Genomic DNA, 24,406 nt, shown 5'->3' on the forward strand with positions numbered 1-24,406 from the left:
TTCAAAAACAACATGTAAAGGATATGTTGGAGTAAACAGGAGGTACCTGTGAAATCATTCATCACCCACTTTAAAGAGATCAAAAAAGCAGCATTTGCTAGTTGTAGCATCCTAGAGAAAACTACTTCAAGATTGTTTATTGGAGGCATATTTAGCCCGGTTAAACAAACAAATATATAAAATAACTATGGTCTCATTTAGAGGAACATGGAATCTTTATACACTGATGGTATGCATGCCCAAAGGTATGCAATTTCTGGGCATCAGTAAAATATTAGCGCACAAACACTAATATATATATGCACCAAATGCACTCTCTCATTTGATCCTCGTAGATTTGCCTATGCAGGAAGAGGTCTTTGATTCCACAATATATCAATTTCATAGTTATTGGTAGCTGAGAAACTGATCCCATCTTGAAGCTTGAAACAAAGATGTTATGCTACTATGGTAATATGTGAGCTGTAGGGGAAATGGAAAAACTAAAACACCACATTTGAACTAAATGATGGAGACATAAAAAATAGACAAACATTTGGAAACTTAGAGGCCTTTTTAATTTTTTGCATAGGGCCTATTCAAAGCCTATTGAAGTCAATGGAACTCTTTCAAAGGACTCCAGTCACGCTGATAGAAAGCATTCATCAGTAGTCGAACCAAGACTTTTCAGATAATTTTTGAATAATGAAGAATAGACATGTGGAGAAAAGTATAGTGAATATAATAAATTTGAAACAGTGGAAGAATAAGAATCTATGCCTGGAAAACCTGAAAGAAAATAGGGACAATGCTTAGGGATAAGGTTAAATTTAACAGGTAGAAATTATTAATTACATATATAGAGAGGGGAAATACAGAAGGAGATCTACATGAATTGAGATATAGAGTTGCTAGATTGTATACTGCAATTAATGGAATTTTGGGAAATACACAGTGTGACGCTCGCAAAGCAGGTGCCAGGTCTTGCCAAGACTTTAGGCCTCAGCCAAGTACTGACAAATTAATTGCTGGAAACCAGTCCAGCTCACCTGTGTTAAGATAGGTATTGAACTTATGACAATGTGTTTAGACTATGAAATGCTTGTAAGTTGCTGCATGCATTAATCTGACTTATAACATCTTTATCACATACTAGGTAATATTTAAGTTTTTTGCTTTATGACTGTAAAAAATGTTTGCTCTGAACCTGTGAACCCAGTCAGGAGGGATCGTCTAACCATGAAGAAGGCCAGTCAAAACTAAATGGGCCATTGTGGGATATCACAATACTAAGACTTTGCTAATTGCCCCACACACCCATAAAGAGGCTATGTGCAAAAGGGCTCATTCCATCAGCTTGAACTCTGGAAGAAGGAAATAAAGATGGGGTACAGGTTTATTTGTCATATCTTTTGCTATTTGGACTCTCACAGGCCTGGAGCTACAAAACAGAAGTAGAAATCCCCAGGGTCAGTCTGGGTTAGCCCTAAAAGACATTTTGTGCTGACAGATTGCTACAGCTCTGTCACCTTTTGGACGGTAACTCATTTGTGTATATATGTTTGCCTGTTTTAACCTGTAAATAGCTAATTTATTTTCCTTATTGTAAGGCCAGTGTGCCCCGTCCCCTTTTGGGGGCATGGTGAGGGTAGCTATTGGCCTGCAGCTGAGTTGGTTCGGATGTCCTTAGTCCCCAGGCGGTGTTGCTCAATGGATGGAGTCAGTATGGCATCCTCAGGCCCGCAGGTAGCCACCAAAAAGCCACCAATAGTGTAGGGGCTCAGGTCCTCAGGCAGGGCAAGGCAACAAATAGTTTAAGAGCTCAGGCCCTCAGGCAGGGCTGAGTTATAGACAGTCTAGGGGCTCAGGCAAGGCTGAGCTACCAGCAGTCTAGATGTAAGGTCTGAGGCCCTGTTTTGACAAAGCTTAGGTCTTGTTCTTAGGCTAAGCAGTAGCAGCCATATTTGGAGCAGCAGCAGCCATAAGCGAAATGGCATGTAGTCACATCTTCACATTCCTGAAACTACTTCAAAACAACGTAATATCAGGCTGTTAAGAAAGTGCTACTGTCTTCATAGTACCTACCACCACCAGATTAAAAAAACGATCTTAAGATGCTGAAAAGAAAACTTTGCTTGATACCATTCTATCTGGAAAGGAATCACTTAACAGTTGTGGTTGTAAAATCCACACTTCTTGTTGTTTTGTCTTTATGGCACCCAATTCTCTATTGTTTATCTGAATGATTTCCATCTCATTCTTTGATTGTTCCTGTCTGTTGCATAACTAAGTGTGCACTATTCAAATCAATTAAGGTGGTGGGATATGATTGGTTAAATAACTGTTTCATAATGGGCTAGGACTGGTGTTTTGTAGTACCTTCGTTTAAATGATTGGTTAAGGTACAGCTCAGCAGGACCCAAGTTTCAACTATATAAACTTAGGTCCAAAAGGAAGTGCTTTGGAACCTAACTCCAGGACACAGCCCAAGAAGATCAGAGCTGCCAGACCTCAACTCCTTGCCAACCACACTGTGCAGAAGCCGGAGTCCCCAGATGATTTAATCCTGATTGGCCACCAGGAGAAGTTTGTCTGCCTTATTGGGAGTGGTGAGCATTGTATGCTTAGTGTGTGTATTCTGTTTTGGCAGTTGTTAATAAATAGAGAACAAGGAGATTACTGTGTAAGGCTCCTTCACTGGTAAAAGATTCTGCAAACCCACAGTAGCATACACCCGGAGCCCTACGAATTTGGGAAAGGGTGTGGGTACTTATATTAACCAGGTTAGTTTCACCTGGAGCCCTACAGACTGGGAATGGGTGACCCTGAGCCCTAACGTGTGAATTGAATAAGGGTAGGTGCCTTCTCTCCCTGGAGCCCTATGGATTGGGAAAGGGTGGAGGGGTACCTTTGAGCCTTAAGGTGTGAATTGGTAAAGGGTGGGAGCGCCTAAATTAACCAGGTTATGCCTTGAGCCCTACGGATTGGGGTAAAGGTGGGGTGTCCTAGTGTGTGGGTAACAGAGAAGCTCAGGCCCACAAATGGGATGGGGCAACAAACAGTCTAAGAACTCAGGGCTTTGGGCAGGGTGGAGCTACAGACAGTCTAGGGACTCTGGCCCTCAGGCAGGGCTGAGCTACAAGCCGTTTAGAGGCTCAGGCCCTTGGGTGGGGCTGAACACCAGACAGTTTAGGGGATCTGGCCCTCAGGCAGGGCAGACCTGCAATCACAGGCCATCCAGCCTAAGGTGGGGAGGCTGCCACCCTTGGTTTGGGTTGGCAGCAGAAGGGTAGGGGGACCTGAGCCCTCCCTACTGCACCAAGTCCCAGTCCAGAGCCCTATCAATAGCAGAGGGTTCCGCCCCTGGGTTAGCGGGGATCCCACCTCAACACACTGACAGCGCCCAACCCAATGAGTCTCCCCCCTCAGTAACTTCATACCCCATCCCCTCAGGTGGCAGTCTGAGTATCCCTGGCATCTTTAGGTCCCCCCCAGTTTGAGTGGCTCTGAACCCTCTCAAGCATCATCCATCGTTCTGTCATACACCTTGGTCTCGGCATGGCTGGCTGCTGTGGTCTGGAGTTACAGTGGCTCTCAGGCTGGATACAGCAACCTGCATCCCTCCCTTCAGCAGTCAGCCCTGGCTGAGCTGATTAGCTCCCTTTTATACATTGGTTCCAGCCAGAGCATGCCCAACAAGATGAAATTAACCCCTGCATGGCCAGTGCACCCCATCACACTCCTAGTTAATAAATCCTTAGTTTACTCTACGATGGACTACAAGTGCTGTCTTTGGTGTGAGATCTGAGGTACAAACTGATCAGGAGTAAGTTACTGGTCCCTTGGGACTGTAAGCAACCTGAATCTTTTGTGATCTTTGGTGTATAGCAACCAACTATCACTACGTCCAGCTAGCCTGGGTGGAAAGACAGACTGGAGTGCCGAAGGGCACTGTCTGTGACTCCATGGAAAGACTATTATAGTGCTTCAGGAGTTCACATTTATTGCTGGGTTGGTGAAATTTAATTATAGAACTTACCATGAGTTTGGGGTGTCTGTCCTGCTATTTGACAGTCTGCCTGGCACCTGAAGTTGGCATTCATGATCATGAACCACTCCAGATAGCATGACACAGTTGTACCAGTTATCTATTAAATAAGTAAGATATAAAAAAAAGAGTTACATTTAAATGCAATAAAAACCCCAGAATATGTCTGCTTATGTAAAAAAGCTAAGTCAATGTAATGAATGGCTCACTAGACTTTTCTTTTTACTGATGTCAGCAGTAACAAAGAAATGCTTTTAATGGATAGATTACATGATGTATTTTCCAAGACAGAGCTATAAAGAATGTCCATAGTCATACATATTTAGGCTTGGAAGAGTTACATTATCGTTAGTAAATGTTGATTTCATCATACACACACAAACTGAAGAAAAAATATTTCCTCTGATAACAGTTGAAATTTACACATAGGCAAAGAAAGAAAAATGCTGCTTGAAAACTTAGTTTGATTTATGGATATTTACTGTGACGTGACATATTATGACATGTGATGTTGACAGTTTGTGTTGTACCAGTTATAAAGTTTAATTTTATGAATCTCAACATCTGTCATCAAATAATTATCTGACTCCCCATAATTTCCTGCAAATGTGAACATTTAAATTGCTAAAAATAGGGAAAAAATGCTTAAAACATATAATTTTGCATAACTGTGAAAAATTTAAATAAATAAAAAGCAGGAAAAAATGCTTTAAAATACATTATTCAACAACAGTTGAACTGCAAATTTTTATGACATGTGCAAAAACCACCAAACCCCTGACCCACTTCTACTCTAACACTTAAAAGAATAGTGCAACTGCACCACTGTTGAAAAATAGGTATTATTTTTTCTAGTGTAGTCAGGACCTTAGACTGTGGTGGTGACTCCATCGAGGCTTGTCTACACAAGAAGGTTAATTTGGATTAAGTTGGGATATGAATTTAAGACACATTAGCTACTCCTGAATAACTCCATGCGTAGACAAGCCCTTAGAAATGCTTTATGCAGAGAGCTATATATAATACTGAGTAAGAACTGCAGGAGGTGCCCTCTAGGGGGCAAGATTCTGAATTGTGCATATAATTTTATTTTTAAAATGTTTATGTTGAAGGATGTTAATGACTTGTTTTTAAATGTTTTTATAAATAGTACGGAATATAAACTTGGGACGTTAAAAAGCATAAGGACTGAGTAGTACTGAAGAAAAAATGAGTTACCTGAGACAAAAGAGAAAAGGATTAAATAATTGAAGAATTTAAGGAAAATAATGTTCCAAAGTCGTTTGGATTTTGTTAGATAACGATGGTGCATAGATGTGTTTTCACCATTTCTAGTCACTTTTTAGATCCCTATTAAAATGCAAATTTGAGACTGCCTTGTATGTTGTATTGTCATTGACAGCAGTGTAAAGGGAGTGCAGAGCAGGTACAAAATGCACCCATTCTGATCGGTTAGGCATTGTTGTAGAGATCTATACAATAAACAAGGCAGAGGAAAAGTTAGGGCCTTCATGTATTACATGCTTAAGAGTGACTATAAAGCAAATAATGCTAGAAATGCAAGTGTCACTATATAAAAATCTGATATGATCAGACATTATAAACATGTTTTAATGAGTGACTAATTTTTAAATACAGACACACATTCAGGGGAAACTGTATACTGCAATAAATGTAATAGCTCTTCTCAAACTGTATGTTCAGAATTATTCAGAGCTGTCAGGTTGTTGGCACTAGAGGTCAGTATAAGTTAAGAGTCAAACTATTAGTTACCATTATTTTAAAAATGTATGAGCATTGGAAAATTAAAAATGCGGTGTTCCACATAAGTTGGTTTATCAAAAAGCATTTTATAAACCACTAGCCTAATAATGGTTTTAATACAACTAAGAGGCTTTTCCCCCCAAATTCTACCAGTTTATTGAACTGCCTCTCATATTGCTCTCCCTCATCACTGCTATGTGGGAAACCGTTACAAAGTCTCTCTCTCTCTCTCTATATATATATATATAGATATATGTCAGAGAGATTATTTTCATGTTTGAGCTGTCTACTGCAGAACAGAAGTGTGTTTGTTAGGCATAGAGAGAATACTACTCTCATCATAGGCTTAGCATTCATAGACTCACAATGCTTTACAAAGAAGGTAGGTATCATTACCCCCCTTTTGCAGTTGGGGGAAAAAAGGCACAGAGAAAGAAAGTGGCTTGCCCTTGGTTGCCCAGAGGGCCAAACACACAGCTGACAGTAGAACCCAGATGTCCTGAATCCCAGTATGGTATTTAATCCCCTGGGCTACTCTGTGTCTCTTGTAGTAACCATTATTGCTTTTATGAGTGATATCAGGATGAACTTATGCCCATACAATGCATAGGCACAAAGGCCTGGTCTACCCTTAATATTCAGGTCAACATAGCTGGGACGCACAGGAGTGGGAAAAAATCTACAGCCCTGGGTAACACAGCTATGCCAGCCTAACTCCTGTATAGATGCAGACAGATCAATTGAAACGTGTTTCTGTCAATTTAACTACTGTCACTCAGGGAGGTGGTATTCTTACACTGACAAAAAAGTTGCTTCTGTCACTGCCGTATGCATCTATGCTACAGATTCATAGACTTTAAGGTCAGGAGGGACCATTATGATCATCTAGTCTGACCTCCTGCACAACTCAAGCCACAGAACCTCACCCATCCACGCCTGTAAGACCCCTAACCTATCACTGAGTTATTGAAGTCCTCAAATAATGGTTTAAAGACTTCAAGATACAGAGAATCCACCAGAGAATCCACCAGTAAGTGACCTGTGCACCATGCTGCAGAGGAAGGCGAAAAGCCCCCAGGGCTTCTGCTAATCTGACCTGGGGGAAAATTCCTTCTTGAGGACTCATATACAGGGCTATGCTGCTATAGTCCTCATAGCGTAGACATGGAAGAAAACAGAAACACCAGTCTATATAGAATCTACATGTCTTCTGTATGAAAACCAAGAGAAACTGCAGCACCATGGATAGTTCCACACTGTACCTACTCACATACTCCCTCCCTCTGTATTCCCCCAGTACCAGCTGCGGATCTGATTATGCAGCCACAGCATTTGAGTGCTTCCTGAGTAAAGTACAAGTGAATCTGAACCAGGACCTTGCAATCTGGTCCAATAGTTGTCAAGCATGAAGAGTATAAAGTTTTTGGAAAAATCAATACATTGTGCACATCCAAACGTTTCAGAATTCTGATAAGTGGGAAGAATGAGGGAGTGAAAAGAAAAAGATATGGTCAGTTTTGTTTGCACTTACAATTTATGTATAAGTTACAAAATAATATAATTTTCCATCCAACTGATTTTAATGTGCATTTCTCTAAAGAAATGGAAGGGGGTGGGGAATCCAGTTACCTAAATCCTGAAATTCTTACTCAGACTTCGGTCAGGCAAACCCTCATAAGCATCAATAAAAGCATCTGCTTGATGATGGGTTAAGTAAAATATTACTAAGGACTTCAGCTTTGGCCCACTGACTTCATTGGGAAGGCAAGTGCTTAGCACCCATTTGGATTAGCCCTTTTACTTCAGGTGAGAGTTTTGCCTGAGCAGTGAAATCAGGATTTAGTCCTATGTTAGTCCAATACAAAAGTAGTGCAGCGAAGGATGCAAATCAGGAAATACAAAAGTTAAGGCTGAACAAGCACCATTAACCCTTGGACTATGATACAATTCTTGTAATTACATACCTTTCCCTACATAATCCAATGCAATAACATGCTATTTTTCAACAATATTAGATACACATACAATGAAATCCTGTATTTAAAGAGTGTATCATAATACATACACCCAAGTTAAAGCTGCTTGTTCAAACATTACGTTTGTATTTTCTGTCCCTTGAGTGCTTATATATGCAGCCTTAGTGTTACCCTAACTCAGGAATTTACAAACAAAATTGCTTTTGTGGTGTTTTCTTTTTCTTTCTTTCTTTAAGGCAACCAAGCTGTCCTATCTGTGCATCAATTGTCAGATAAAGGGCAGGACTCCCACACTGAAATAGCAGCACAGTACACTTTCCTGAATATCCATGCCTAAGGTTAAAGGGATGAGCCACCATTAATCTATCTCAGAGCTGGATTAAATTCAAAAATATCTTACATGGCTGTATCAGAGATGTTTTGGGAGTGATTAGCAAAGTAGAATGAATGTTGCAAAGGGAGAGAGAAATTATACTGAGGATTGTCATGGATAAAGGCTTAATAGAGTAGGGGAGCAGGCTAGACCTAGAAAGGGAGGACCTTTGGATAAAAATTTATGGGTTTTTGTACCATTTCTCTCTCAATCTACTGAGAACAAGTACTGGCTGTTCTACATGCTTAAAAAATAATAGGCCAGATTAATCCCATTCATCCATTGTTGATAAAGATGTAGAAGAAAATTGATTTGGAGTTTTTTGAATGAAAAACATGCTTTGTACTTGCCTTTCAACCATTTGGCATTGAGGGCAAAATTCAGCAGTAAAGCAAGTGATGTTGTAAACTACTCAGAGAATGGGTAGAAATGGCAAAGTAGTGTTACTTACACGTATTTGGAACACAAGGGGTCTCATTCTGGGCTCATTCAGACTTGTCTAAATCCAGTGAGGTCAATGGAATTACACTTGTAAAATCAGTTCAAATGAGATTTGAATCAGATCTGAGCTGTTCTTAGCACAAGACCTGAGAGGTTGGTGGGAAAGTGGCTTTAAGGCACCTTTGTGCTCCTCTGATCCTGGGTCCAGTGCCAATTCTTTGAAAATTAAAGCAGCCTGAAGGAGCTTCAGTAGTTGCAGGGAGAGATCACAGCAATGTAGCCATCATGTAATGCGTTTTGCTTTGCATCGGTTCCCTTATAACAGTTGGGAATGCAAACTGAATCCAGAGTAGTAGCGTGGTATATGGGGAAGAGCTTAGCTAAGTAAATGAAATGAAGTGAAATGTTATATATTAAATGTAATGGGCTCAACTGAGTCTTCTTTCACTTACACTGGTGTGAATCCACTGAAGCCAATAGAGCAGCTCTGGTGTTCTTTCTGTGCACTCAAGAGGAGAATTAGTGTCCTCATCCTTTAAAACCTATGCGCAGAACCTAATCTCATTAATGCCAGTGACTTCACCCCGCAAATGGCAGATGTCTGAAAGAAACAATAACCTTGAATCTTGGACTGCTGTTACTCCCAGAGATTTCGGAGACCTCTCTGGATCAATAGTTCATTTCAAAGGGCACTATGCTTGAAAAATAGGTCTTATAATAGAAAGGAAGTAGGATGACCTACAGCAGAAATAGGGTAGATAATAATGCTATAGGGTCATCCTCCGTGGTGCTGAGTGTCCTCTGCTCCTACTAAATCAATCTGCATTTGAGGGTGCTCAATAATTTGGAGGATCCAGGATTTGTAATCTCTCCCCCCCTTCCCATGCATATATGTAAAATCAAAGCAAGAAAGCACAATACAAATACTTCTGTTACAAATACAATCTCACTATGGTATGATACACCATAGCCTTGTCACAACACAAAACAATACAATACAATGCCATTATATTGGGCTAAAAGATATTATGGGACACTTTCAGGGTTTAACAACCCTTGAGATTAGAACTGAACCGTGAAGATCAGGATAAGGAACTGTCTTAGTTCCCAAGGTAACTGCATCTCTGACCCCTTCATGGCCTCTTTAAGAGCACCCCTACCTAGGTTTCCAGATTCTAGCAGTCACCTTTCTCAGGATGGGATCACATGATCCACTTCCTCCAGACCAGGGATTTAGGCAGCAGCCTCCTGCAATTCATTGTGATTACCACACCAAGTCTGACTTTAATTCAGCACCAGCTGTCTCGTTCTCTCAGGGGCAATAGCAGAGTTAACCCCAGTTAGCAGCCAGCCTTCATATAGCACAGTATTTCTTATTAGGAAAAAAAGCATGATAGAGAAAACATATTTTGAAAACCACAAACAGCCTATATGCATGCCTGGCTTCCCAGCTGTCTCCCCATCTTCCACCTGGCAACCCTCCAAGGTTCAAAGTACTTCAGGTCCTCTCACAGGGTCTCTCTCTCTTGGTCATGGTGGCAAACTTACTTCTCCCAAACATCTTCTTCCCTCCATACACACAGCGGATGCCATTTCATCTGAAGTTATTTGGCAGCGCTAGAAGAAGATATTTTCTGGAACACAGTATGCTTCTAGGGTGAAGGGGGTGAATGCTGCTGTTAGAAGCATGACAAGGCTTACAATGGCAGCAGGGATGGAAATTTGGTGGTTTAGAGACAGGAGGAGCAAAGAGGCTGTGGAGCTGAAAGAAGCTGTAAGATTTCTGTCCATGTTGTGGTTATGTGACTATCTCAGACACCAGGAATCTATTTCTGGGTTACACAAGACATCAAGAAACCATTAGAGAGAAATATATGACAAGTAGACCACTTAGTCAGTGATAGACAGAGATGGAAAAAGGCCTATTAAATCATCTAGTCCATCTCACTGAGAGCACAAGATGGTTCTATGTATTTTCTAGTGTTCTGAAAATCTAGATTTCTAGGTCTGTTTCTGCATTACAGCTTCCCAAGTTTGTCCCTCTCTTTTAATATGTTAGTTTGGATTAGTTTTCCCCAGATGACTTAGCTTGCATTTTCCAAATGGAATTTAATTTTATTTTCTGCCCACATTTCTAACCTCTAAGATCTTTTATGTTACATGTTGGTTTGGAATGGTGCTCACAGCTCTTTAGTGTAACATTTCTGCAAATTTAATCAACATGCTATTTACTTGTTCTCCCAAATCACTAATGAAGATGTTAAGGCTGATATCAATACCAATCCCTTCACCCACCCTATTAGATACCATCTCCAACTTGATGATATGTTGCAGTTTAATCAACATTTATTATTTAGCAAATTTTCAATTCATGCAGTTTTGCTTATAGCTTACACTTATGTAAGCCACTTTGAATTAGTTGTCTAAGTAGAAGATATATCACAATACCACTATATAAATCCATGGTATACCCACATCTGGAATACTGCATGCAGTTCTTGTCACCCCCTCTCAAAAAAAGATATCTGACAAACAGAAGGACAAAGAAGGACAACAAAAATTATTAGGAGTATGGAACAACTTCCATATGAGAAGAGATTAAAAAGACTGGGACTGTTCAGTTTGGAAAAGAGATAACTAAGGGGGAATATGATAGAGGTCTGTATGATCATGAATGGTGTGGAGAATGTGAATAGGGAAGTGTTATTTACCCCTTCACATAACACAAGAACGAGAGGTCACCCAATGCACCCAATAGGCAGCAGATTTAAAATAAACAAAACAAAGTACTTCTTCACACAACACAGTGTCAACCCATGGAACTTGTTGCCAGGGGATGTTGTGAAGGCCAAAAATATAACTGGGTTAAAAAAAGAATTAGATAAGTTCACAGAGGATGTGTCTATCAACAGCTATTAGCCAAGGTGATCAGGCACGCAAACCCCATGCTGTGGATGTCCCTACATCTCTGACTGCCAGAAGCTGGGATTGGACAATGGGGTGGATCATTCGATAATTGCCCTGTTCTGTTCATTCCCTCTGAAACCTCTGGCATTGGCCACTGTCAGAAGACAGGATACTGGGCTAGATGGACTATTGATGTGACCTAGTATGGCCATTCTTAAGCTCAGATACTATGATGATAGACATTGATAGGTACAAAACCCCAAGATACATAAATAATAAGATTTCAATACCTTTATTAAATTTAAAAATATGAAATTTACTGTCTTTTAGTTTAATATCAGATATTTAATTTCTCTTTTGGCATTTTTCCTTTATCATTTTAACAACAGAAGTTAGATTTATGGTATAATTACCAAGACTTGTTTGAAAATTGATACCATATTTGCTTTCTCCATAATTTCAGTACTTTGCTCCCTTAGCCATGAGTTTTAAAAATAATTGTCAGTAATATGGTACATTAATTTCTTTAATGCTCTCTGACATGCTGTTAACCTTAAAACCTTGTCTACACTGGTAGCTTTAGGGAAATCTCACACTAATGCAATGCACCAAGGCACCTCCATCAGTGGGCTAATATAAGCCTGCTATTTGTGTTTTCACCACTGCTTTGTACAGACTGGCTCAGAGCTTGTCAGTATTTTGTCCGTTTTTATGGCTTCTTCCTTTGCTCTATTGGATCCTCCCATGAATTTCCTGATGTTCAAGCCTCTTGTACCATTACATCCTGAAAGGAAGCCACATATAGTTAATTCAAACGTATCCCGCCTGGTCTTCGTTTGGGGAAAATTAACTTTTGCACAACTTCAGCATCCAAAAGGTTCAGTCAGGATCCGGGTCTCGCTGTGCTAAGTGCACTATAAACACACAGAAAGACATGGACCCTGCCCTGAAATACTTCCAACCAATGGCCCCACTCCCACAGATGAGTGCAGGGGGTGCCTGTGTAGAGACCCAGGGCTAGATCCACAAAGGGGACTTAAGCTCAACATTGCAACAGCTTAATTTAGGCAGCCTGCCACTTAATGGCATCCTCAATCCCAAGTTAGGGACCGAGTCTCCCTCTACAATGCATGGGGGGAGTTAGGCCCCTAAGAAGGGATCCACAAAAGCCAGCATGCCGAGGAGCGGGGGAGGGGGACTACCTAAATTTGCCAATAGACTACACCTCTGTCCTTACCATTTCCTAAACACCTCTTCTCCAAGGAACATCAGTGCTTAAGTCCAGGTCAGAGGAAGTGGTGCTGCCCCCCTTAGAGCATTCACTCACCAGGTGGGAAACCCAGGTTCAATTCCCTCCCTCTGACTGATGTACAGCATGGATTTAAACCTATGCCTTCCACTTCTCAGGAGAGTGCTCTAAACTATGGGGTATTCTGGAGTGGGTCTTACTCTGTCCTATTGAAGCCTGCCACTTGAAACAGACATTGGAATAGGGATTTGAAATGTGCGTCTCCTCCCACATCCCACTGCATCTCCTAACCATCAGCCTACAGCATCAGTCTTGCTTTACTTAGCCATTCACTAAGTACTTATACAAAGTGGAACTGCTTCAAAAGGAGAGATCAAGACACCCCACCCCCACCCCCACATAGCCCAGGGGTTAGGGCAGTCTTTGGAGAAGTGAGTCCAGCTCCTTGCTCTGCATCAGGCAGAGGGGGGAATTGAATCTGAGTCTCCAACAGTCTATGTGAATGCTGTAACCACAGGGCCAGAGGTGGGTTACAAGAAAAGCAGGAGGGGAGAATTTACCATGAGTGTTTTGTGCAGGGCCTGATGGGCTAGATAGCCTCAGAGAATACCTACCAGATCAGACCCTGCAGGTGAGACAGGCAGGGAAACACCTAGTTTGAGGACACCTAAGCCCAGCAGGGTGAGATAGGTGGTGGGTGATGCTCATTGGTAGTGTTGAGTTTAGGCACCTACAGAGTTAGGCAGCAGCTGAGCAGGAGGTTTGAGAATCTATATTTTGGATTTAGGCACCTAAAATGGCAGGTAGGCACCTAAATTCCTTTGAGGATCTAGCATCCATTGAATTCAGTGGGACTCCACCTGGCAGGTGAGACACAACCATAAAGTAACTAATCTCAGAGGCAAGAGGAGAGAAGACAAGGGTGACTTTACATATGAGAGTTCAGGAAGGGCATTCCCCACATAAGGGGTGGCATGAAAGAAGTATCCTGGCCTTGTTGTACCTTCAAGGGAGTTTCTTCTCCTTTTCCTTTATGGACTGTTAGCGCCCCGTCGATTCCTCAGGAATGCCATCAGAACTAGTTTTCTGCTCATAGTGGTCACTGATTCATAGACCATTTTTCCTGCCTCAGCTACATCTGCTCATCAAGAACATGTCCCAAATAGTGGTGCCCACAGCCATATACGTTACAGATGGTGCATACTATTGGCAGGAGCACCAATTGGGGGATAAGGCTGCTTTGCCCCAGGCTCTCTGTTTGAGAGGGCCCCCAAACTGAATGGTGCTGTAATCTCGTGTGTCAGGTTGCACTGTGACTCATTGAAATTTGGCCTACCAGCCCCTTTGTTGAGATGGAGGGGTGGCTAGGCCAAATCTGAACAATGCTGTCCCTGCAGAGACAGTGAGAGTGGTTTCAGTTGTGCATACCATGTGAAAAATTTCTGGGGAAGCCCCTGTCCCCAACTGCTCCTTAGTCCTCCACATACAGCTTTCAAACCAAGAATACAGAATCCTAGGAACCCTCATTTTCAGATACTTAAAATCCAGGCTTTGCTGTTCGACTCCTATTCTCAACATTCCCTGTGCAACACTGGCTGTAACCTTCCCTCTTCTCCATTTCAAAGCCAGAATTTGTTATACATACATAACTCTTTTGCAATAGAGAAGTGCACAGACAGATGGTGGTAAGTACAGTAGAGAACTAGAGCAAGGTAATAATTCTACCTTGTAAATTGTGCCATTCCAAGCAATGCAGCTGAATTTATAGAATTGACTCATTAGAAAATTTTAAAGAAAAATGACAAACATATGTATAATTAATTTAAAAACACACCAAGTCTCACTTTACAAACACAAGGCTAGACAAGGTCAACACAACATGCGATTCTGAGAAAACCAAGTTTGCATTAAAATTATTCTGATTGCATGAAAAGCCTATGATTGCCACAAAATTTCTTTCTGCTGCTAGACAACCAGTAAACAAGCCTAAGCAATTTTGCACACAGCTTTATTCAGATAGGGTCTGATACTGGAATGTACTTGGCTCTCCTGAATCAATGTCCCATTGCTTGCAACTGAGGACATTCAGTACCACTCAGAAGGCCTTTTGCAAGATCAGTGCAATGATATACTCTGGGCCCAATCCTGCCCACTGGGTGTTCCCATTAACAGCAGTGGAAACCTCACAGGGACCTTTTCTGTATGTCTCAGATCTAATCAAGCTCCCCTCCCCCCAGCAGCCCACCAGATTGCAACAGAGGAACCCAGCCTCCAGATCCTCTGGTTTTTTGAACTTTTGGAGTCTGAACAGAGCCCAGGCAGCCTTGGTCCCTGTCTTGGGATCCCTAGGCACTCTCTCAGAGCACATCCCTAGGTTTAACACTCCCTCCTGAGAGCTGTAACCTCCCAGTTCCCTGTCCAGACCCCAGAACCAGTATTGACTTCTCAAACTGTAGCTTAGTCATATCCTTTCCTAAAGTCCACCCCCAAAACACGAGCTTTTCAGGATTAGTTTAACTCTCTCAAGAGACACATGGTAGGTCTAGTATTTAACACAGCAAGACATTTTTCCCAGAGTTGTACAATACTGTTGCTCTTGTGTGAAACAGTAAAGAAATACACAGATCCATACAAAAATAAACTCTACATGCATTTCTCTGCCTTAGTTGCCTCTTCACTCGCAGACATTGTTTGGGTTAGGGTCAGGGTCCTCTAGGACCCTCTGGGTTCTTCAGCTACAGATACTTTCAGGTTCTGAACTATGAAGTCTTCCCCTAGCTCCCTTCCTGTCCTTAGCTAATCCATGCCCTTCCTTCCTAAACTTTTTAGTGTCCATCTCTCTCTTCTACCCTGTGAATCCTTATTTAAGACACAAATTGGACTCACCTGGCTTCCTTTGTTCTGCTCCTGGTAAACTTCCTCTGTCCACTTCCTGCTTCCCCTCAGAGGAAGGTAAAAGTGCTTTTTTCTGTAGGCCTAAATTCACTCATTGTTCCAAGATGTTATCACCTGAATAGGGTCATTGAGTTCTAATTATCCTTCACTTGTATGTGATCTAAGTTGGACTACGTGACACAGCCTTGCTAGCCCATGGTGGATACTAGTTGGAGGAGCATTCATGATACAATTGCCACAGTAACTTCATATCATCTAGAACTCACAGCTTGTGCAGACAGAACCCCCAAATCATCCCAGAATATATTTCATAATTCCCTAGACACCAGACCCAAGAACTTCCTTGGGTTTTTCTTTTCCCCCCTTTTTCATTGATCCACTTTCCCTACAGCAACAATTCAGTTCCTTTGACCATATTTGTGCAAGTTTCTAGAGATGCAACCAAAACTGTTTAAAAAAAACACCTGAGCATTTTAATGGCACTAATAACTAAACCCATTGGGAAACCTAAACTAATTTATGTTCATCCTTTCTGTAGAGTAACTAAATGTTCAAGGTCTGTTAATTACTGTTTGACAATTTAAGTTCAGCTATTCTGCATGCTCTGTTACTGATCTGATGAAGTTTAGGAGCAGCCACAGCCTGAATTAATTTATGAGGCTATTTCTTTCTAGGTATAGTTGGTCTAGCCTGAGCTGAGGGGATGGACTAGATGAGCTCTTGAGGCCCCTTCCAGCCCTACATTTCTAGGATTCTGGACTGGTGATGAAACTGCCAAGACTCATACAATTAATTCACGTACAATATGGAAGCATAGCAATAAATCTTCAGGGAAGGGTGATTATATTTAGCTGTCCATTTACTTATTTTATGCACTGCAGGCATTTTAGGCACCAGTATAAGTCTGATATTTCTAGGTTTCAGTACTTGTTTGGCAGTCATATTTTGTACTAGCCTGACAACAGCAGCGTATTTAACTGGCAGCTATTGTATTTGACTTCCTGCCTCACTGTGTACCCAACATGTGTCAAGGGTTCAGTCTTACTCATCACATTCTTGTGTAAGACCCTCCTCCACTTTTTAACCTTTATAATGAGATGAGCTAAGAAGGCTGCATATCAGGCTTGAAAAACCTTGGCTATCAGGCTTTGGTTTTATAGAAGGAAATCATCCTTGGTTGGATCCACACACCCAAAATATAAGTTGGAGCAGAGGGCGCCGGGGGGGGAGGAGGGTCGTCAAACCTTTTTTTATCCGACCCGCATACCTTTTTGATGTGTCCTGCGGCGCCATCTCGTTGCATTTCTTGCCGGTGGGTACAGCTGCCGCCGAAAAAGAAGCAGCCACGAGATTTTGCAGTGGACACTAGGACGCAACTCACCCCTAAATTCTTCTGAAGATGTACAAGGAGCTTTCTGATCAGTACAGGCTGCCCAATTCTAACTTACATAAAAAATTGAACACTAAAACCATGATTTTACATACACAGAGCAGCTCTATTCATTAAGACGGCATAGTTTCTGAAGTCACTTTAATCAGTTCTGTGATTTTTTTAAGACCCACTGAAAGATCATATTTCATGTGTACCTATGGAAATTCAAGCTTGTAATAACAATAAAAGAAATACATATTAGTCTTAGCCTATGATTGATGGAAAGCCCTCACCTGCATTTTGGCATGTGCATGAAGAGCAGCTCAGTCATAGACACACATTTGTTTTCTAGGGACGCATAATAATTTTTGCTCTCTCACTGTGGCAAAATCCTGCAAGGGGAAAAGGTACAATGAATCCCTCTTCACTCCTACTGCATCCATGCACAGCAGCTGGCCAGGATTCCAACCTAGTGCTCGAGCAGTAAGCTGAGTGGAGCAGCTAGCATGATTGCTAATGTCACCCTATCCCAAGGGACATGTAGCTAGGCCTCTCCCTCTTCCTACTCCACCCAGACATATGTTGCTTTTGGCAACACAAATGGGGCTGCGAGGGTGAGCAGTACAGTATGCTAGTGTGTTCTGTGAACTCCCACAAACCATAAGTCATCCTGCCCTGTGCTGACAGGATGGCTGTGAAAACCTCCACATGGTCTGGTCTGCTCTATGATATGCCCCCATACAATGAGAACTCTAGTTTAAGAATGAAACTTGAAAGCACTCTGATTAACAGCACTGCACCTGCAGACTTTCCCAGGACAGATCTCCTCTCCAAATTTGCCACTTGGCTCACTAGTGAGGCTGCTTTCAAGTTTAATCTTTAATTTAAAAGTTCTTATTGCACAAGAGTTTCATGAGTAGACAAAGGAGAGGTAGTAGGCACACAATATTTAGCTGCTGAAGTGGATAGCATTTTAACAGAAATTAAGGGACGGGAAATACAATCCAGTGCTGACAGTCATATTTAAATCCCAAAACATTTTAGTAGGACTAGGATGGCACCAAGGAAAAACAGTAAGCATTGCTTTCAATAATTAGTGTCCAAAACCATATTATGGCAGATTATATCACATCCTTATTAGGGTAAAACACTTCTATATTTCATAAGGGTTTTACAGAAAGGACTATTTATGGGAATAAAATAGAATAGCTTCAGTTTAATTTGTGAAAACCAACATTCTAGCTCTTGGCAATTATTAGAAATGTCTTCTCTTGTAAAATTATAGCAGTTATATTACAGCTCTTAACACACAGTATGGAAGGCAACCTGTCTGTTTGTCTCAGAAGATGGTTGTGTAAGCACCAAAGCAACTCAATTACTGTGTGTCGGATTGCAGCACTGTGAGCAGCTAAAAAGTCCAATTCTTGAGACACTGTTCAGGCCACAAAAAATGCAAGCATAAAGCGCATGGTCAGAGATGGAGCCAGTGCACTACTGGCAATTGAGACCTGCTGTGCTTTCCTCCTCACTTCTCTCTCTCAACCACTTCTCGTCTGCCTCTCACTCACTGGTGCTGTGCAGCCCTCCAGTATAGCCCATTGCTAGCTACATCTTCCCAGCTTGTGGTGTCAATGCTGAATGCGTTCAAGTTCCTCGTGCAAACATCCTTGAACCTGAGCCTAGGTCAGCCCAATGGCTTTGGAACATCTGCAAGTTCTCCAATGTCAGTTTCTTGTTATTCCACATGAGCTTACTCAATTGGCCAAATGTAGGAACTGAATGTAGCGGCCAAATTAAGCTCCTCTTCCAGAAATTATGAAGAGTTTTCCATCTGATCTTGTATGGAGATGTACACTCTTGGTGCTAGATGAGAAAATATGACAAAGCTGCCAAGAGAAGCATATATTGAAGAGTACTGGTGCCAAAAACCACATCTGTTTGACACCGAGGGTTTTGAAAGCTGTCAGACTGAGCATAATCATACTGGACTGCAGCAGCCTTCATTCAATCCTTCAATGATGACGACATCAGACTGAGAAGGACTGGGGGGCAACCAATTCTCCCTAGCAACCAGAAAAGGCCCTTTCCACTGATCAGGTCAAAAGCCTTTTTAAAATCTATGAAGACCATGTAGAGATATTTTCTGTGTTCTTCACACTCTTCATGCAGTTGTGTTAGTGTGAAGACCATGTTGATAACTACCCACATGAAAGCCATACTGTCTGGATACCCATGTTCAGCAAGAACTTGCAGTCTTTTGAGAATGACCCATGCAAATGCCTTGCCAGCAACATTAAGGAGAGACACTTCATTGTAGTGGTTGCAGTCACTTCCATCTCCTTTGTTTTTATACAACCGTATGAAGTTGGCATCCTTCACATCTTGTGGTACCCTTTCTTTCCTCTGTTTCATCCTCAAACAGACGTGCAGATGTTTAAACACAACCTGTCGTCTTTGTTTCAGTACTTCAGCTGAAATTCCATCTTTTCCTATAGCCTTTCCTGGTACTAGGGAGAGGATTGCCTTTTCAAGATCATTTATCAATGGTGCTATATCAAGCTTTTTGACAGTCTGGAGCCCGGAGGGGAGATGGTCACATGTAGCACTATTTCAGAAGCAGTGGTTTCACATTAACAGAGTTTGAGATAACGTTGCTCCCAGCGTTTCATCTGTTTGCTTCTGTCAGCCATGACATCTCCAACTAAGAGAGATTTCAGTGGGGTATAGTCTTCTTGGCTGAAGGACCGACAGCTTTTTTGATTCCATCATACTACTTCTTAGATCTCCATTCTCAAAGACAATTGTACCTTCTCGCACTGTTCGAGCCAGCATGACTGAGCTCATTGCCTTGGTGTGCACTGCAGTGCGCCCTTTTGGCCAATGTGAGGTTAGCACACATCTCAGGAGTGAAATTCATTTTGTGGCAGAGACATTCTGTGCATTTTGCTTCATAACTGGAAGCATTTCTTCAGCATATGCTGCAAACAATGTTTTAACCTGTACAATCTTTTGGTAAAAAGCTAAGGTTGTTGTAGCTTCATGGATATTCATTCTGATTGTGTTCCATGCTACATCAGCATTCAGGGAAGCCTTATTTTGCAGCATAGAAGTGCATGGTCTGTGTTACAGTTTGCACTGTGAAAATGCCAAGTATGGAGAACATCGTGTAGGTATTTTCTGCAGATGACAATTAAATCCAGTTGGTGCCAGTATCCAGATCTGGGATGTCTCCATGAGACCTTCTGGCAGTAATCTCCTTCGAAGTAGGTATTGGTAATGCACACTCCTCCGTGGGTAAAGAGCTCCAGTAGTCTTTGCCCATTGTCATTCATTGACCATCCTGGAGTGGGAAAAATGTGTCATGGCCATATCTCGTGATCTGAGTCAACTCTAGAGTACACTTGTAAGAATTTCAGAAATAAGCCGGACCTGCTTTTAGATGCCCATTAAAGCTCCCATTAAAGTCAATGTACACATATGCATACACACCTGGAACAAAGGGAGCTAGGCTTAACTTTAGTTTAATGATCTTACATTAGGAATGACATCTTTCTCCCAACCTATCGAATATAGTGTAATAGTAATTCACATGACGTCTTCATTTTGGTTTTTTTTGCAATTTTATGACTTTATTAGTTATTGATATAAATTTTAAAGTCCGATTATACAGAAATTTTGGAGAGGAAGCATAGTTTACTTTTTACCTGCCATTTGGTCATCAGAATGAGTTAACTTTAAGAGGACTAATACTGTAAATCTTTGTTTTTATACAAAAACAATAAATCTGTACTTTCAAGTAGGATTCAGATATCATGCATATTATATAAAGTATGGTGTTCAAGAAATTCTTTCCATCTTCAAATTAAAATGACTTAAAAAGAAACATGAACTGGGATTAAATAATTTCAAGTTACATAAAAGCTTTTTAAATGTTTATTATTTTTAACACGTTTATGTTCAAATGAGGCAGGCATTTTTAGAATTGTCATTTTGACTGATTTGACTGCGGTCTATTGAAAGACAGCGACTGTCAGAGACTGCATTGAATTACGTACATTTCATAATGTCACTAATCCAATCCACTTTCAAATAAGAACTTGTCATCATTAAGCAATGTGTAAAACCACATGCAAAAACTGCTATAAAGAAGCTTAAATAGAACCAAACTTGCAGGTTTTCAGAAAGGATATTTCAATATTAAAAAAATATATACTGTATATTAAATTGAGCATTTCAAGTAACTTAAATATCTTTAGCAAACATGTCCAGCAAGATACCCTTCTGTAAAATAAATTGTTCTTAGAACAAAAAGCTAATGAATGGCTATTTAGATACCGATTTCTCAACACAGTCAAGTCTGTGTGAAACAATGTGTAGTCTAAATAAAGTGAATCACTGTTGAAAACATACATACATTAAGCAGAACTGATTAACTATTGCATTTCTATATTTACAAAAGTGCTTAGCATAAAAACATTACCTAAAAAAATATAAATTTTATTAAGATATTTGGTTCTACATATGCTATTCTGCGCTTTGGAAGGAGAAACATAGTATTTACACTACGTTTAGGCAACTTTCCTATATCTTTAAACAAGTCTAACAAAAATCCCCACCCAAATGTACCCTTATCCAAATTATGATTCATCCTATTTGGCTCACCATAAATATAGCATAAGTAAATCCTTGAATATTAAACAATATAAATAACTTTATCCATTGTCTGCTGTGTTAGTCCCTAATACAGGCTGCCGACAAATGGGGCAAGTAGAATTTTCAGAAAGCCAGCGATCAATACAATGAATATGAAACTCATGCATGCATGGTAACTGCCTTAGCTTGTTTCCTGTTACATATTCATTGATACAAACACTACACGTTTTACTTATTTCACTCTCTGTGTTGCTGTCCTCATAGTTCCGGGTAGACAGATTGTCAATTTGCTCTTTGGTTAAACCTCTCAAGTGCTCGTTGTCATCATCTTCATTTAGCAAGAAGAAATGTGCAAGACGAAGAATGGGCAATGTTCCATTTTCAACCAAGTTGTTTGCTTCTTGAGACTGTCTGGTCTCCCGATTTTCATTATTGAGACTATAATGTTGAGTACCATCATTCTCTCCATTTGTTTCACTGCTGCCTTCTTCAACATATCTATGCCTAACTGAAGTCTCTCTTAGTTCACTATTGTCATTTACTGTGTGTGAGTTATTCAACTCTGACTCTATATTTGATAAGTGCTGATTGCCACTCTGAATTTCTGAATTCGATTCAGTCTCCATTAAGGAGCTCAGTTCTCCAAAGCCAGTCATAATTTGCCTTAGAATTGACCGAAGAGCCACTGATGAAGGTTCACCAAGCCCAGTTTCTGAAATCCTACGAAGAGGTATCCGTATAGTGCTAACATAGGTTCGTATACCTGCACGTTCTGATCGGGAAATTGTACGGCGAAATCCCCCACTATCACTTTCAAAAGTAACTGTGTTTTCTGCCATTCCTGCTCTAGAGCGCGTTCTACTAGCAATACTATCCCGATCTCTATTTTCTCCAGGGCGAATTCTTCTCACCTGAAGATCTAGTGTAATAGTTGGATGTCTTCTAACTGCTGCTGTTGGTCTACTCGATTCCTCCTCTTCCAACATTATGCCCAATGATGGGGTTGAATTAAAAAATTGTGGCGTCTGTGGGCTACCTATTGTTTGTTCATCTGGCTCAGAGGGAGGCTGAACTGTATGTCTCCTAGTAGACCTTCTATATGTTTGTTGTGAACTCCTACCTTGCCTCTGACTATGCTCCTCAGAATTTGTAGAGCCATCTTGACTTGGCAATGGAGAACGGCTTCGACTACTCAAAGTAGATCTTAACCTTAGAATTTCTAGTCTTTGGCTTGTACTCATCTGAGCATTAGCTCTAGTTCTACCTCTCTGAAGCCCAGTGGATGTAACTCTTTCTTGTATTTCCCTTCGCCTAACAACATTGTGTTCACCAGTGTCTGAAGAACTATTACGTGCAGTGCTTCTTGTTCTGCGAAGACCTGTTGACTCCCTAATTCTGCTTCTCAACCTTCCCAAGACAGGAGAAGAGGTTTCTTCAGTGCTTTGTGCCACAGAACTTCTCATAATTCTGGTCCTTGCAATGTTAGGAGTGTCTCCACGAGACTCTCTTGAGGTCCTGCTCCTAGTTCGTGTGGCTATTGGACTAATTGGTCTTTGCTGTCTAGTGTCTATATGCATTGTGCTAGTATCCAAGTGTGAAATGCCCATATATTCTTCACCAGAAGCTTCAAAACTATTATGTTCATGATTTATGTTGATTTCAAGACTAAACCGGAATTCCCCACTATTTGGATTTGTCCGACTCACAGCTCTCCAAGTTTGGTTCCCACTCTGTCCACTGCGAGTAGCATTTCCTGTGCGACGAAATGTGTTCAGCCACTCCAGCAGAGAATCACCGTTTGAATTTTCCCCAAGAACCCCTGAATCTGTAAGAAGCAGATAAAGAACCCTATTATTTTTCTAATTTTTAAAACTACACATTTTGAATCCCATGATGCAGTTCAAATCATATATTACCTACAAGCCTTTTTAAAACTGTCTTCCTGATTTACACTGTTTCAGTAGTATGTGAGATACCTAGCTATATTGATGCTGTTTTGCTGAAAGCAAAGATTTAATAGTTTCCAAAGGTCAGAAGGGACCATTGTAATCATATAGCTGACCACCTGTTTAACACCAGCCATAGAATTCAGCCAAAATAATTTTTAGAGCATATATTTTAGAAAAACATCCAATCTTGATTTAAAAATTGCCAGTAATTGAAAATCCACAACTGTTCATAAATTGTACCAATGGCTAATGACCATCACTGTTAAAAATTTACTCATTGCCCGTCTGAATTTATCTAGCTTCAATTTCCAGCTACTGGCTCATGTTATACATTTTCTCTGCTAGACTGAAAATATTTGTTCCCCATGTAGGTACTTATAGACTCTAATCAAGTCATCCCTTCACCTTCTCATTCTTAAGATAAATAGACTAAGCAACCTGAAGGGCATGTTTTCTAATCCTTTAATCATTCTCATGAGTCTTCTTTGAACCCTCCCCAATTTATCAACATCCAAGCTGAAGAAAGATAATTGAGGAAGACCGGAATTTTAGTGATTTACAAAAGGTTTAGTCATTATCAGATGTCACAAAATGCATTCTAGTTCCATTCATACAATGCTGCAGATGCAATGTAATCATGGTTTTCAACAGCTTTTGAAGATTTAAATGACATCCATAGAGATGCTCCACATTGGATTTATTTGTAGCATTTTTTAAAGTCCAAGTTATAATTATAGGTAAGGAGAAAAAGGCACTATATTTTCTGCTTTACCAAGAAGTATTTCCATTTGCTACAGTTT

At 40.8% G+C, this 24,406-nt stretch overlaps 1 protein-coding gene across 4 annotated transcripts in view; it reads right to left on the reverse strand.

Annotated features, from left to right (window-relative positions):
• Positions 1-534: 534 nt before the first annotated feature.
• The window catches only part of RNF6 (ring finger protein 6), a 41,353-nt gene continuing 17,481 nt past the window's right edge, over positions 535-24,406 (reverse strand). For 3 of the 4 annotated variants that reach the window (XM_067562896.1, XM_067562895.1, XM_067562897.1), the window contains one exon: positions 20,516-23,482. In XM_067562896.1, coding sequence (XP_067418997.1) covers positions 21,717-23,482 — 1,766 coding nt within the window. In that variant the 3' untranslated portion in view covers positions 20,516-21,716. Of the gene's footprint in view, positions 769-4,018; positions 4,128-17,297; positions 17,397-20,515; positions 23,483-24,406 lie in introns of those variants that run through there. The other variant, XR_010922584.1, reaches the window with a different exon arrangement.

Source organism: Emydura macquarii, unplaced genomic scaffold, assembly GCF_026122565.2.
Source record: "Emydura macquarii macquarii isolate MOO-44397 ecotype Brisbane River unplaced genomic scaffold, CSIRO-AGI_Emac_v2 contig_2473, whole genome shotgun sequence".
Lineage (NCBI taxonomy): Eukaryota > Metazoa > Chordata > Testudines > Chelidae > Emydura > Emydura macquarii.